This window comes from Cryptomeria japonica, chromosome 3 (genome assembly GCF_030272615.1).
Source record: "Cryptomeria japonica chromosome 3, Sugi_1.0, whole genome shotgun sequence".
NCBI lineage: Eukaryota > Viridiplantae > Streptophyta > Pinopsida > Cupressales > Cupressaceae > Cryptomeria > Cryptomeria japonica.
This window is the reverse complement of record NC_081407.1, coordinates 120,010,233-120,027,724: the sequence shown is the minus strand read 5'-3', so window position 1 is coordinate 120,027,724 and position 17,492 is coordinate 120,010,233. Positions and strand designations below refer to the sequence as shown.

Genomic DNA, 17,492 nt, shown 5'->3' with positions numbered 1-17,492 from the left:
TCCCTAAGATAATTAAACTATTGCAAGACCTTTGCTTATGATTTTTTCCAACAACAAATGCACTAGGTTTTCCACATAAACATATGTCTTATTTATTTTATTTTCTCTATTTATTTTTGTACTATTTATTTTCTCAATATTAGTAGCCCATAATTCATTCACTATAAATCTTTAAAATGATTTCCTCAAAGAAATAATGTACATGATTTGGTTGGAACACCTTGGAATAGCATATGCAAATTTCAAAAATGATGTGATAGATAATTCTGTATATCTCCCCAATCTTATGTCACTTCACATCTTTGAGCTATCAAGTATACTTCTCTCTCCTCTTGTAAACCTTAACCCCCTTCTCCCATATCTAAATTGTTAGTAGTTACTTCACTCAATAGTCATTTTTCATCAAGATTTCAGGTCTTACATCTTTGGTTTCACTCTAACTTTTAGAATACAATCTTGATGATTTCATCCCTTAGATACTATTGTAACCCTTCGAGACTTGAGGAACCTTGTCTTGTTCTACAAGTCCAATTTCAATGTCAATCTCTCCATTTTGTACAACACACATCCTAGCTTATCATCATTTCTATTTGTAATTCAAATACGTGAAGAGTGATTCCAAATTCTATTGCAAATATATCCTCGTTAATTGCCTTAGATCTTTCTCATAAAAATATTTAAGGTAATCTTCTAAATTCTATAAGTGACATATTCTTACTATGTCAACTAGAAAAATTCACAAATATTTGTTACTTAAGTCTTTCTAACAATTTATTGAGATTAATTTAAGCTTCATTACTTGTAATTGAGTTCCTATAATATATATCGTGATTTCTCAAGTTTTGCATCCACTAAATACACTATACAATAATTAGACCTATTTAAAATTGTCTTGGTGAAAACATTCCAAATTATTTGTGCAATCCTGCTCCCTTGTACACACTCAATATCTCCTGGAATAATTTTGGAGGGAGGCATTATCATCTAAGTATTTTTAATGCTCGAAATATTTACTTTCATACAAATAAGTTACAAGGCAAATTTTATGTACCTCATCCTAATGCAAAATTCTCAAACATGTATAAGAATCAATTTGATGGCATCGTTTTAGCAAATATTGCAAATACGACCAAAGTCAACTCATTTTTATCCCTTGCAAATAAATATTATTAAAGGTGTCTTCCCATATTCTATTTTTGAATGACATTACTTGAAGGTTCTATATGTTTCAAATAATGGCCTTACATTCAATAGTTTCTATAAATTTTGTGAATTGCTCATCAACAATAAAGGTGTTTGTATACGATGAAATTTGGAAGATTTAAACTATTGTAACAACCAACATAGATCCAGCCACATAAACCCTATTTTTATAATCAATAACTTAACATACATGTAATGAAAAACCTAAAACATGCAAATCACAAAAAAAATAGAAAGATTAGACCATTCACATGCTTGGTAGGGTTTGATCTCCATTGATCTTGTTTGATATGATTGCTCTTAGATTTTATGTGTGCATAAGAGCTCAACAAAGAACGCATTATGGCTATGAAGTAACTTGATCGCAAGAAGGCTTTATTGCATATGTCATTAGTTAGGTTGTTGGATTAGGGTTATGAAAGGATGAAGGGATCCTCTTATATAGAATACACCTTAGAAATGGAGGGATAAGATTAAGAGGTGAAAGGATAAAGGGTCGGCTAGGACTAAAGGGTAGGTAGAGGAAAATAATAAAATAATAAGAAGGTAGTTAGGATAAAATGAAGAGATAAATGACAAATGTCATGGAGGAAAAAAAAAATGAATTAATTAAATAAATAAATATTTATTTAACTAATAGAGGAAGTGGGAATAATTAAATAAATAAAATATTTATTTAATTTAGGGAAAGGATTATTTAAATAAATAAAAATATTTATTTAAATAAGGAAAGGCTAGAAAAGTATTAGTGAATTAATTAAATAAATAAAAATCTATTCAATTAATAAAAGGGTTAGGATAAAATATTTAATCAATTAGGCTAGGCCAATTTAGGTGTCTACAATGTTAAATCTAGAAACTAATGGTTTGGAAGATAAGATTAGGAACATGATTTGTCTTCGAACATTAAAATTGGAAGGTAACAAACTACAACGACTGATTTTATCATCACTAAAAATCATCCTTATTTAGGTATTTTGGTTTGGGATATAATAATATGCAAGGGCCCATCCCAAAGTGGATATGGAAGTTAATTGGTCTTCAAATTTTGATATTGAGATATAATAAATTCAAAACTAGAATATAATTAGAGCTAAGAAAATTATTAAATCTTAAAGTCTTGATTTTTTCAAATAACAATTTTTTTGCAACGTAAGAAACTTGAGAGTAATGACAAATCAAACACAAAGTGAAAAATTTCTTCTACAGAGCACACAATATACTGAGAGGGATGGATTTGAATACGTATATCCACTTAATGTTAAAAACTAATTAACACAAATAACTTCTCTAAAATTACTATTAATCCACAAGCATGCTTAACCTAAGTTCCTCAATGATGCAACAATTTAAAGTACATATAAAACAACATACATCCACACAATGAATACCAAATATATGTGGAAACCTAGGATGGGAAAAACCACATTAAGAATAGTTTCTTGGATCTACTACACAGATCCACTCTCATAAAATAAAGAATCACTTGCAAAGATTAACTATGCACCAACCTACCAAAGACAACAATCCCCTTATGTACTACATGAGCACCAACCTAAAAGAGACACCAATCTTATATGTCTAGGTCAGAGCAACAACTCAGTAGATAGAACCTAAATCTCAACAATATGAATGGTATAGTTGTTGGACATTGCTATTGCTAGGATATGTTGTTTTCATTGATGTCAACATATTCCTGTGTTTTGGTATTATAGAGAATTGTTTTGGTGATCTAGTGATTGCATTTGAGGTTTTGGTCTTTCCATTCAATCACTGGCAGAGTTTGGTTTTTGATCTGATGAGCTCTGGTATGATCATATCTTGTGTTGCGGATTTGGGAGATTTTTTTTAATTTTCGTGTGTATCTTCATTCCAAGTGGTTCGTGATTTGGTGCTCTAGAAGCTATCTTCCTTATCCGAGTTGTTGTTGTTGAGTATTCTTAAATGTTAGCGTGTTGATCAATGAAGATTTGCATAAGTGGTGTTGGTGCAACTATTGTGGATGGTTCTAACATTCTTGTTGGTGTTTCCTAATCATGTCTTATTTGTCTTGATGATCTGCATCGATTATTGTGTGAGTTCTTGATGATCTTCATGTTTCGGTGATATTCTTTGTGTTATGCAATATTCTTGGTGGTGTAACATGTTGCGGCTATTCATGGAAAGATTTATGGTGGTGATGAGTGTTTGAGAAGTTGTTTTAGGTCCATGATATGATGTATATGGAATTGTATTGGTTTGGTGGTTGATTTATGTATCGTGTGATGTAATTTTGTAATTAGGTGCTATAGGTTTGGTCGGCCTTGTAGTCAAGGTTGATGATATGTATAAATGGGTATAATATTCATGTAATTTGGTGTTATAGGTGTTGAGTCTGCATTATCAAAGAGTAGTGTATGTGTGAACAAATGAATTCATCTTTCAGTGTGGTGTGTTGAGCAGACATTTTAACTTAACCGGAACTGACAACAGGCATTAGCACATGTTATTTTTGTAGTTTATTATTTTTGGATTGTAGTCTAGATCTTTTTGTAAGGTAGTGAACCTTCCCTAAGGGTTGGAGCCTTCTTGGTCATTGTAATTTGAGCAGTGAGCTCAAGGTAGTGTGTCTAAATGCATGTGCAAATCCATTGCAATATTTTCACATACTACTACAGAGTATCATCTTATTGTGCGTAGGTTCCCACCATGGTGAAAACTGATTCACCCCCCCCCACCCTCTCAGTTTTTCTTCTTTTTGTTGCCAATAATAGTTTTATGATTTCAGCATATAACTTTCCTCTAATCAAGTCGACTTCCATACACTCTCCTTTGTAGCTTATGGTATTTCGATAAAAGCGCACATATATCAACAAACCACATTCTCTCTCATTCTCCAATTCACATGATATAAATGTGTGTCCTCAAAAGCACATATTCATAATAACAAGAACACACTTGAAATGAATCTAGGACACCTATATATATGTGTCTCAATTACAATTATATTTATAAGTTGGCCTAAAACATAATTAATTATTTACAAGTTGGTCAGACAACTTTTCTTCGCCAAACATATAGCAAGCCAAGTTCTAATTAGTTCATACACAAATCAGTACAAGCAAACATGTCACACACTTCATTTGATATATTAATTAGTTCTTAAATATTTTTTATGCACAATCTCTAGTAGACATACACGCTACACTTCATCCGCAAGTCAGCCATATCAAACATGTGATAGGTCTAGACTAAGAAGCTTACACATAATTCCACAGAAGAAAACCATCATGTAGATCATATTAAGGATCAATATAATCTCAAGTAACATTCACCCTTAATTTTTGGTAGTGCGCACACAATTCAACCACTGCATCACTCTCAGACACAAACAAGCTGTATCAGCAACACAGTGGCCAAACTGGTGAAATAAACATTATGTTTCACTATACCTGAATCCTAGAGATACCAAATACTAATAGAATGTATGTGTAGGCATACTCTCCTTACAAACAACAAGTCATAACTCTTAGGAATTATAAAATGCGAACCTTTTCAAGTTATCAAAGTGCAATAAATTTCATATTCCAAGGCCTAAAATAACTCTACACTACCAATATTCCTCTACCACACCCCAAACATACTTCCTAACAAGATTCCAATTTTTTTTAAAGAAAATCAATTTGAAAACCATTTGGACCAAGGGATTTTTGGGCACCCATAGAAAAGACCACTTTCTTGATTTCATCCCTAGAGAATGGATCTACCAAAATAATATATTTCTCTTCTTAGATCACACAATGGATGTTTCTCAACAACTCCTTGTGAACATCATAGAAATCCTTCAAAATAGTACTAAGCAAGGATTGAAAAAAACCCTTCCCAGCCCTTCAAATAGCCTCCAAATCATCTAATGCATCCCCTTTAGGGCAAAGGATTTTTAAAATTTTATTATTTTAGCACTTGAATTTGGTGGTGATATGGAAAAAATTGGTATTCCAGTCTCCCTCTTTTAGCCATTTATTTATTAGACTTTTGATACCAAAAAAATCTCCTCCATTAGAGAAACCTATCATGTTCTTTGATCAATTTAATCTCCTTGGCTCTAAGCTCAAGAGAGAAGCCTTTATCATCAATTCCCTTCTCAACTATTTGAGCTCTAATTTCACACTATCCTTATTTTTTAAGAGATCACCAAAAGAATGTTGATTCCACAATCTAACTTGTCTACTTACCTCCTTAAGCTTGCTAAACATGATATACTTTTTTCAATCTTTGAATTTAATTCCCCACCAACTCTCTAACCACTTAGCGAACTCAAGGTATTCATACAAAAAAAGCTTCCATCTTGAAAGGGATTCCTCTAGGTTTGTATGCTCAATTTACCATAAGAGTAATAGGCCAATGATTCAAACCACCATAGTGCAACAAATTGGTACCTTATTCCTATTCATATAATTTTAATTACTAAAGAGACATAACTTACAATAATATCAAGAGGAAGAAGTGTCTCATGTTATGATCATGAAAACAAAATTAAAATTAAAATACATATCAACATGAAACTCTTGAAAGGTAACATATAAGTATATAATATTTACTATACTTTAAATTAAAAAAACAAAACAAAACTACCAAAGATAATATTTTCATAAAATTAGAAACTAATATATTATGAAACATAATTTCTTAAACAAAATAAATTCAATTATTGTATGTATTCTTTATAATTCTAATTTATTATTATTTTTTTAGAATCGATATATTTTTTAATGCTTTATATTGTACAATTTTATAGTTATTATTAATTATTTTACTAGCAATTGCACCTTGTTGTGCAATAGGTATTCCAAAGAGATGTGGAAGGTCGATTAGGAAAAAATTTCTCTATTTTTTACATAAATTTGTGTAGTACACGAGTCCAATTGGTAGGCCATGATTTTTGTGCAACAAATCTCTCAATGCAAAATTGATAGCTTAAAATCATCTATGCATCCACTTACAAGTATCTAATCATACTTGAAACAAAACCTTTGAATCAAGAAGATAATCAAGTTTCATTGCCAACAAGCTCATGTTATGTTTGGAATAGGGTGGGAGTAAGAGAGAGGGTAAGATAAGGCTATAAATAGGGATACAAAGAGGGGGAAGAGTGTGAGAGAGATGGGTAAAAATATAGAGATACATATAGAGAAGAAGATAGACATATAGATAGAGCTAATGATAGAGATAGGAAGCAATATATAGAAATACAAAGATATAGGAAGTGATATATGGAGAGGTATAGAGGGATATAGAGAAAGATAAAGAGATATGAAGGAATATGAGTGTATAAGAACTAGAGATATAAATATAAATAAAGATACAGATAGAGATAGAGAAATAAGGAGTGTGTGTCTATGTGAGTGAGAGAGATATAGAGATACATATAAGAAGGGAGAAGCAAGGAATGTATGTGGAAGTGAAAGAGATGTGAAGCTAAATATAAAGAGGGAGAAAGATATATAAAAAGATAGAGAAGGGGAGAGAAGGGTGAAGAGGGACAAATAGAGAGATAGATAGAGTGGGAAGGATACAAGGGGAAAAGAGAGAGACATAGCTCAAAAGTTAAGGGGAGAGAGATAAAGATGTGTAGATAATAACCAAATAGCATTCTACCCTTAGTAAAACTCCCCAAGGACATATGTTATCCTTATATTATTAGCATGAAACAAGCAATGAAAACTTACTTGTTCTCTCTTGCTCTCTTGCTCTAAATGTTTAATTTAGGTTTTAAGTTGACATTTATTTATTACATAAATTAAAATATGATATAGTACATTAAATAATTTATTTTAATAAGATAAAAAAATATAAATTAAACTAATTTTAATATATTTTATTATTTTTTGTAATTCTATAAGAAATCTAAAACAAAATTTAAAATTAATAAAAATCAATCCTTAAATTAAGAAGATGTAGAAGAATTGGAATTGAAAACAAGATAGAATATCTGATAAAGAAAATAACATTAAATGAAATTCTTAGCAAATTAAGATAGTGGTAAAACAAAGATTTTAATTCAAAATACAATAATTCAAATTTTAATAAAAATAATTATTATAAATTGAATTAAGTTTGATAGTTTTTAATTATTTGTAATTTCATAAAAAAGACATAACTAATTAAAATAATTTTTTTAAATATTGAAAATTTAAGCCGAAGAATAATTAGAATAGAGCTAATAATTTCTTTTTTAATATTCTTTCTTTTTTATTTTTAAAAACTTAAAAAAGATAGAATATGATAATAGAAGAAATAATAAATTAAAAAATATTTTGATCAAAAAAATCGAATAATAAAAGATAGATTTTTTCTTTTATGCACATTCTTTTTCTAATTAATAATACTAAAATATTTATTTATTTCATTTTTTAAATAAAAGATTTCTTTTTAAAATTAATATAAGTTTGAGAATACCGTTGAGATTAATTCTATAGTATTACATCTGAACCATTGATTTCAAAAAGTAGGTGGTTCACTTCATATAGGCTTCAACATAATTAAGATTGTTATTATTAATATTAAATAAAGATAATCTTAAATGAGTAATTAATAATTAAATTTAACATTAAATTTATTATTATAATTACAAATATATAGATTTTTAATTAAATTAAGACAATGTTTCTAAGAAAAATGTGTATTTTCGCTAAATATAATTAAAATAATATAATTTTACAATTATGATAATTAAGAATTACAAAAAATATGTATTTCTATCAAACTCTTTACAAAAGCAAAATAGCTTTAAAGAGTAAACTATTATTATATTGTTATTCTATATTTGTCCTTAGCCTTATCCTTGAAAACAATGGATCTTATGTACTGACACTTTAAATTCCCATTGTAATATATCTGTTGACATGAAAATTATAATTAATTTTAATTTTTTATTTGTATGACTAATAAAATAAAAAATATAATCACGTAATATATTAAACAATTTGAATTATATATAAAAATCTTCAAAGAACATTTCAATTATTAATATATTAATAAATATTTAAGTAAATTTAAACAATTTCAATTATACGTGTTTTCAGAATATAAATCTTATAAATTTGTGGGCATTTTTCTTTAAGAATATTAAATTTGTAAAAATACAATTTTATTGTAAAAATACAATTCTATTCTATGAAAGACTTGTCATAACCATTTAATTCATACAATTATTAAGACTGGGAATTTTAGTTTCCCCCAAAACATTTTTCAAAAAGTTTAAATCAATAGCTCAAAAAGATTTTTCAAAAGAAAATTGTTAAAAATCGAAATCAATAATTGTCAATCCTTAATATCTTTTCACACATCTATTAATCTCCTCACAAATTTAACAAATTATTAAAAATAAATAAAACACACATCTATTAATCTCCCTACGAATTTAACAAATTATTAAAAATACATAAAAATAAAAGATTGTTAAAAATGTAAATGAATAATTCTTCAACCTTACTATTTTTTTCCCTTCTTCCATATTCAAAATTACAACTTGCATTTTGTTTTGTTTTTTATTGCTACTTGTAAAATTTTTAAATGAACATATTAATCTTCCGTAAAACATAGGAAATTCTTAAGATAAATCTTCCTTAAAACATATGAATAAGACTTTGATGATTATCATCCGAAAACTTTTCTTCCAACACATCTTCCACACACTCAAGACTTTGAAAATTGTAACTTTTCATCTTCCACACGCTCAAGACTCTGAAAATTATAGTTGTTCATCTTCCACACGCTAAAGACTGAAAATTATACTTATTCATCTTCCACACGCTCAAGACTTTGAAAAGTATACTCGTTCATCTTCCACACGCTCAAGTCTTTGAAAATTATAGCTGTTCATCTTCCACACGCTCAAGACTAAAAATTCTGTGAAGGCAAGTTGCAAGTCTTATATATACTCCTCTACTTTCACCCATTTTCATGCAATGCTCTGTAGTAACCATTAATATTCACCCCCTCTCTCAACATGATGGCCAAATCAGTAGTTTGGGTGCTCCTCTTCTTGCTCGCCACGCTTGCCTACCCTTGTCGCTACTCCTCCTTATTGTAAGGAAGCAAAGGTGTGTGGAAACGCTTCCTACGCTAATCTTGAGGGGATGGTTATGCAACTTTCAACTTAAATATTTCTAAGATATCAAGAAATGCACAATAAAGCATAAACAAAATAGCAATGAACACATAACACAATGATTACCGTGGGGAAACCCTTCTGGGAGAAAAACCCCACCCTCCAAAACTCGCACAATGTATTATCAAATCAAGCTGATTACAATACACTTGCAATGCAAGTTCTTACAGGAGCGCATCACCACAACTCGAACTCAGAGAGACTCCTTCTAGCATCCAGTCTTGCAAAAAACTCAATGATCAAACTCCTCCCCAAGCTCTCCTTTTATAGTGATTTTACAACCTGAAAACCACTTGTGGTTTTACAAAACCATGGGCTTAACCACCATGCCACATGGTGCCCATTTTTGACATTTACATTTCCAAAATGGAAAAACAACCAGGTTAAAATAGTAATCCCGTCCATAATTTTGTCCCCTAGCTTAGACCCTCTTAAAAGTCACAAAATGAGTCATTAAGGCTCTAAAAATGGCCCACCTATATTCTACTATGGACAAGACTCATTTTTTAACAACTCACTAACCATTTTCCAATGCATAAACATGTGGAAAACTACCTCAAACAAATTTTGGAATTTTCCAGAAAAAGACTCCAAGGTTGAGACACATGTTTCTCAACATTCTCCCACTTGTCGAACACCTTGCAAGAGTCAGGGGATCCAAAATATCATGGACTTAATTGCTAGGGGCTGAGAGGCCCATAGACTCTGAACACCATCTGAATTTCTCTGTGCTCACGAGCTTAGTTAATGCATCAGCAACATTCACCAAAGTTTCTACCTTTTCCAACTTCACCTTGCCATCCTCAATCATATCTCTCACAAAATGATATTGTACATCAATGTGCTTGGTCCTAGCATGAAAAGTAGGGTTCTTCGCTAGGCAAATTGCACTCTGACTATCACTGTAAATTGTCACTACACCCTATTTAAACTCTATATCTGAACACAATTTATTTAGCCAGATGGCTTCCTTACAGGCATGAGTAGCTGCCATATATTCTGCCTCAGTAGTGGACAAAGTGACCACAACCTTTCGCTTGCTCATCCAACTTATTGCACCACTGAATAATGTAAACACATATGCACTGGTGGATCTTCTTCTATCAACATCACCGGCCCAGTTTGAATCCACATAGCCTCGAATATCTAAGGAATGCTCATTTCCTGTTCCATGAAAACATATCAAGTACTCTGAAGTACACCTCAAGTATCTGAAAACTCTTTTTACTGCATCCCAATGTGCTCTTCCTGGATTAGACATATAATGAGAAAGAACTCCCACTGCTTGGGCAATGTCTGGTCTTGTACAGACCATAGCATACATCAAACTTCCAACAGCACTCTGATATGGTACTCGACTCATCTCTTCCATCTCCAATGGGGATGTAGGACACTGTGAACTAGAAAGCTTTGTTCCCATTGTAATAGGGACACTCAATGGTCTTGAATCCTCCATATTGAATCTTTTCAAAATAGTACCAACATACTTGCTCTGGCCTAGTCAAAGCTTTATGTTTTGTCTATCTCTTACAATCTCCATTCCCAGAATGTGCCTAGCTGCACCAAGATCTTTCATTTCAAACTTTATCAAGAGCTGAGATTTTAACTCTGCAATCAAACCTTTTCCTTTGCCAATAAACAACATGTCATCGACATACAGGGCAATGACCAAGAAATGATCACCATCAGATTTAAAATATATACAGTGATCAGATTTAGATCGCACAAATCCCAAACTCAACACATATGTATCAAACTTCTGGTACCACGTCCTAGGACTCTGTTTTAAACCATACAAGGATTTCTTCAACTTACAAACCAAATGACTTTTACCTTTCATCACATAGTGCTCTAGTTGTGTCATGTAAATTTCTTCCTGCAAATCTCCATGAAGGAAAGTTGTTTTCACATCCATTTGCTCAATCTCTAGATCATAGGCTGCTGCAATAGAAAGTAAAAATCTAATGGATGTCATTTTGGCTACTGGAGAAAAAATCTCTCCATAATCTACTCCCTCAACCTGAGAGTAACCTTTTGCAACCAAACGTGCTTTATACTTCTCAATGCTTCCATCTGAACCCATCTTCTTCTTGAACACCCATTTACAACCAACAGGCTTTCGTCCTTCAGGCAATGGTACAAGGTCCCATGTTTCATTCCTCTTAAGAGTTGCCATTTCTTCATCCATGGCTATTTTCCAGGACTCTGAATCATTCATACCAAGAGCCTCTTCTACAAATCTCGGTTCATCAATGTTAGCATTCGATGCAAATATGCATCTCCAATCATCAGGAGAATACCCATACCTTTCAGGTGGTTTCCTTTGTCTAGTAGACCTTCGAGCAAGATCTGGTTCAGGTTCAGCTTCAAGTTCAACTTCAGGTACCTCTTCTTCCTCTGATGATTAAGAACTCATAGAGCTCTCCTCGACTTCTTGTCTTTCTAAGGGCCTCGATTCAACTTTCTCTGGTTTAGCAGGCATTTGAATCATATCTTTCTTTTGTTCTGTTTGTTCTGGCTGCACTGTAACAGAAGAAGGCTTAGTTTCTCTAAAAATAACACTTCTTGAATAAAATACCTTTTGTTCAACAGGATTCCAAAGCTTGTATCCTTTTACACCATAACTGTATCTGATGAAAATACATTTAACAGCTTTGTTGTCCAATTTTGTCTGCTTCTCCTTTGGCACATGAGCATATGCTTCGCAATTGAACACTCTCAGATGTCTAAGTGAAGGCTTGTGGCTCGACCACGCTTCCATTGGCGTCTTACCAACAAGAACTGATGTAGGAGACCTGTTTATCAGGTAGCAGGCAGTGGCTACAGCTTCAGCCCAGAACTTTTGTTCTAGTCCAGCTCCACTCAGCATACTCCTAGCCTTCTCCATCAAGGTCCTATTCATTCTTTCTGCAACTCCATTCTGTTGTGGAGAATACAGAGTTGTCTTCTCTCTTTTAATACCACAATCTTTACAAAATGTGTCAAAATCATTGGAGCAAAATTCACCACCATTATCAGTTCTCAAACATTTTATTTTCTTTCCAGTCTGCAACTCAACCATTGCTTTAAATTCTTTGAAACGACTGAAAACTTCAGTTTTACTCCTAAGAAAATAAACCCATGTTCTTCTACTGAAATCATCAATGAAAGAAACATAATAAACTGATCTACCAATAGAAGGAACATCAACTGGACCAAATACATCCGAATGGATTAGATCCAAAATACATGAAGACTTATGAGAACTCGAGTAAAACTAAATGCGGCTTTGTTTACCATAGATACAATGCTCACAAAAATCAAATTCAAGATTGCAATCATTCAACCCATCAATAAGGTTCTTATTTTTCAAGGTCCGTAGACCCTTCTCACCTATGTGGCCAAGTCTCTGGTGCCATAACATGGTCTTCTCTGCAGGCAACTTTGATTTGGTAGACAAAGCACCCTTGGGTACCCAAAAACCACGACCATCTATTGAAAGAGAAACCCTCTCCTTTTCCAACTGAGTAGTCTTTTTGACAATCTTATCAAAAGTACTATTGCACTCAACTGTGCATGCATCAAGCTGGTATAGTGTACCCAATCTACTTCCTCTTGCTATCACCATAGCACCTCTTACCATTTTCACACCTACTTCACAAAACTGTACATGCACACCCGCATCTATTAGTTTGCTAACATATAACAAATTCCTTGCTAGTCCCGAGATATGCAAGACACCATCAAATCTTCTAATTCTACCATCAGAAAATTTCACACAAATACTTCCACGACCAACAATATCAAGTACTGAGTTATCACCCAAATACACCTTACCACCATCAAAATTTTCATACTTACTAAACCAGTTTCTATTAGGAGTCATGTGGAAAGATGCACCTAAGTTTATTAACCATGCATTGTCACCTGCACGAGTGGCCAAGGCTGCGATGAAAGCATCTCCATCTTCCTTCTCAGACTCAAAATCAGAATCTTGCTTCTTCTTCTTTTTCTTCTTTTCTTCTTTACAGTCCTTTCGGAAATGTCCAGGCTTTCCACAATTCCAGCAAATTACCTTGGACTTACCAGGAGATTTTGATCTCCCCTTATTCTTGGACTTAGAACGGCCATTCTACTTTTCATTCTTGCCTCTTTCTTTTGGTCTTCCTCGAACACTCAGAGCCTCTTTGGCATTCAGAGAAACCTTCCTTCTCATCTCCTCAGAAAGTAGAGAACCAACAACATCCTCCATCTTCAAGACGACTGCAGTGCTCCCTATGGCCATCACAAGGCTGTCCCATGAGTCTGGCAACGAACATAGCAAGATTTGGCACCTTTCTTCTTCATCCATTGGTACCCCAACTGAGGTCAACTGAGTCACCAACATATTAAAACTTTCCAAATGCTCAGAAATTCGTCCACCTTCTTCCATTCTCAAAGAATACAATTTCTTCCTTAAGAAGATCTTGTTCACAAGTGATTTCGCTTGGTAGATCTCACTTAGCTTCTTCCAAAGCTTCTTTGCAGTAGATTCTTTGTGGACATGAATCAAAATTGAGTCTGCAAGGCACAATCTTATGAGACCTTTAGCTTTTCTATCCATTACATCATATTGTGCAGCTAAAGTCGGATCTGCGGGCCTATGCTTATTCTCATCAATCGCATCCCATAGATCTCGATCAATCAACAGATCTTCCATCTTCAGCTTCCACATCTCAAAGTTTGTGCTGGAAAACTTCTCTACATCAATCCTCCCTAATATACTTGCCATCTTTTCAATCCTGCAACACAGAAATGAAAATCTCTGCACAAGCTTCCACTCAAACCTTGACTAGCTCAAAAAACCCTGTACCCAACAAATAGAACCAAAACTGACCAGGCTCTGATACCACTTGTAAGAAAGCAAAGGTGTGCGAAAACGCTTCCTACGCTAATCTTGAGGGGACGGTTATGCAAATTTCAACTTAAATATTACTAAGATATCAAGAAATGCGCAATAAAGCATAAACAAAATAGCAATGAACACATAACACAGTGATTACCGTGGGGGAACCCTTCTGGGAGAAAAACCCCACCCTCCAAAACTCACACAATGTATTATCAAATCAAGCTAATTACAATACACTTGCAATGCAAGTTCTTACAGGAGCGCATCACCACAACTCAAACTTAGAGAGACTCCTTCTAGCATCCAGTCTTGCAAAAAACTCAATGATCAAACTCCTTCCCAAGCTCTCCTTTTATAGTGATTTTACAACCTGGAAACCACTTGTGGTTTTACAAAACCATGGGCTTAACCACCATGCCACATGGTGCCCATTTTTTACATTTACATTTCCAAAATGGAAAAACAACCAGGTTAAAATAGTAATCCCGTCCATAATTTTGTCCCCTAGCTTAGACCCTCTTAAAAGTCACAAAATGAGTCATTAAGGCTATAAAAATGGCCCACCTATATTCTACTATGGACAAGACTCATTTTTTAACAACTCACTAACCATTTTCCAATGCATAAACATGTGGAAAACTACCTCAAACAAATTTTGGAATTTTCCAGAAAAAGACTATAAGGTTGAGACACATGTTTCTCAACACTTATGGGGAGGATGCCCTCCTCACGAATTATCTACCCTCACCCAGATCAAAGATCAAACATGAGTTGATCGATCCATATTATATGTTGACATCGTGGAAGGGATTATACTGCTGCTCCTGGTCGGGAATCACCTGCCACACCCGCACTGCCCACGTGATTCGTCTGGATCTTGGCTTGTTTTGGCTGGTAGTTAGGAATTCAAGCAGCCAAATATTCCCTGCTTTGTTCCACCTGCAGCATTTGGAGTACCTCAACCTCACTTGGATTGACTTGTCCCCTCTTCCCTTCCCTTCACATCTTCCGAGCCTCAGCAAATTGACGCATTTGAGCTTGAAAGGATGTGGCCTCGATGGCCTAATTCCAAGTGAGCTTGGCAATATGTCTGCCTTGAAATATCTGGACATCTCTGACAATTATGCTCTTAGCGGCCCAATTCCAGTTGAGATTGGCAACATGTCTAGCTTGACATTTCTAGACATCTCTGACAATTCTCATCTGCAGATGGGGCATTCGGGCTCGTGGATTCGAAATTTGCGAGGGTTGGAGCACCTTGAACTAGAAGATGTGAATCTGACATTTGGTGTGATAGAGAGTGTTGCTTCTCTTCCCAATCTTACATCACTTGTAGTCATGTCTGATATGCCAGGTACACTTCTCTCTCCTCTTGTAAACCTCACCTCACTCTCCCATCTCGATCTTGTTGGTAGTTATTTCACTCAGCAGCCATTTCCCATTTGGATTTCAAATCTTACATCTTTGGTTTCCCTCCACCTCTTCGACTGCAATCTCAATAGTTCCATGCCTACCGCTGTTTTAAGACTTCCACATTTGAGGGACCTTGACTTGTCCTATAACCTTGGTCTCAAAGTCAACCTCTCCTTTATTGTGCAACATGGTTTCCAGCTTAGCACCCTTTCCATTACAAGTTCAAATGTGGGGGGAGTCATTCCGAATTCTATTGGGAATATGTCTTCATTAACCGCCCTAGATCTTTCTGGTAACAATGTGGGAGGAGTCATTCCGAATTCTATTGGGAATATGTCTTCATTAACCGCCCTCTATCTTTCTGGTAACAATGTGGGAGGAGTCATTCCGAATTCTATGGGGAATATGTCTTCATTAACCACCCTATATCTTTCTGGTAACAATATCGAAGGTAGTCTTCTAGCTTTTATTGGAAATCTATCACATCTTGAAGTGTTGGACCTTTCCAGTAACTCACTTAGAGGCAACATTCCATGGAGCTCATTATGTGGATTATCAAAGCTTTTAGAGCTTCAGCTTGGGTCAAACCAATTAAATGGAAGCTTTCCATCTACTTTTGGTAATCTCTCGTCTTTACTATTGCTTGATCTCTCAAACAACTCTTTCAGTGGCACTTTCTTACTCTCTCAACTACAAAATTTCACAAAGCTTTATTATTTAAGTCTTTCTGACAATTTCTTGAGAGTAAAAGTTGACGGCTCTTGGATCCCCAAATTTCAGCTTTATATCTTGCACTTGCGTTCTTGTAATATGGATGGCAATTTCCCAACTTTCTTATCAACTCAGCAGTATACAATTGAAGAACTTGACTTGTCCAATAATTCTCTTAGTGGATATATTCCAGATTGGTTGTGGGAATTTACACCCTTCTATACACTCAACCTCTCTTGTAATCAATTTGGAGGAAGGCCTTTGTCATCTAAGTTCAGTAAGTTTGGTGCTCAAATTGTTGACTTACATAAAAATAAGTTACAAGGAAATGGTTTTTTACCCTATCCTAATGTGGAATTCTCGGACATTTCTGAGAATCAATTTGATGGCATCATTCTAGCAAGCATTGGCAAACATGGCCAAAGTCAGCTCAATTATTACTCACTTGCAAATAATAATATAAGTGGTTCCTTTCCACCTTTTATTTGTGAAGGGCGTCACTTGGAGGTTCTAGATGTGTCAAACAACAAGCTCACAGGTAAAATTTTTGCAAGTTTTGGGAATTGCTCATCAACACTAAAGGTATTAAATCTAGAAAATAATCATTTGCAAGGTGAGATTAGGAGCATAGTTTGTCTTGAAACATTGAAATTGGGAAGTAACAAGCTACAAGGGTCAATTCCACCATCATCACATGCGGGGAACCATCCCAAATTGGATAGGGAAGTTAATTGGCCTTCTAATTTTGGTGTTGAGATCTAATAAATTCAATGGTGGAATACCATTAGAGTTGACAAAGTTAGAAACTCTTCAAGTCTTGATTTTGTCAAATAATGATTTATCTGGAGCTATTCCAAGTAGCTTAAAAAATCTGAGAGCAATGAAAAATGAAGCACAAAGTGAAGAAGTCTTCCTTCAATACACAAATTCAAGCTCAATGCCTTATTTAGATAAAATGGAAATAAACAATAAAGGGCTCTCTCTAGAATATGTGAGATCATTGGCATTGATTCGATGTCTAGATCTTTCAAATAACAACTTCTCGGGTGATATTCTCGAGGACATCGGATTCCTCATTGGTCTAAGGATTCTCAATTTGTCAAGAAATCATCTAAATGGGAAAATTCCTACTTCTTTTGGAAAGCT

General features: G+C 34.0%; 1 protein-coding gene across 1 annotated transcript; it reads left to right on the top strand.

Annotated features, from left to right (window-relative positions):
* The first annotated feature begins 14,915 nt into the window (after positions 1–14,915).
* Positions 14,916–17,108, top strand: LOC131059263 (receptor-like protein 19). The gene has a single exon (XM_057992541.2). The coding sequence runs from the start codon at positions 14,916–14,918 to the stop codon at positions 17,106–17,108; it is 2,193 nt and encodes a 730-aa protein (XP_057848524.2).
* The last annotated feature ends 384 nt before the right edge of the window (positions 17,109–17,492 follow it).

Coding starts and splice junctions, on each gene's coding strand:
- LOC131059263 (XM_057992541.2), top strand. CDS start 14,916: ATGTTTCTCAACACTTATGGGGAGGATGCCCTCCTCACGAATTATCTA.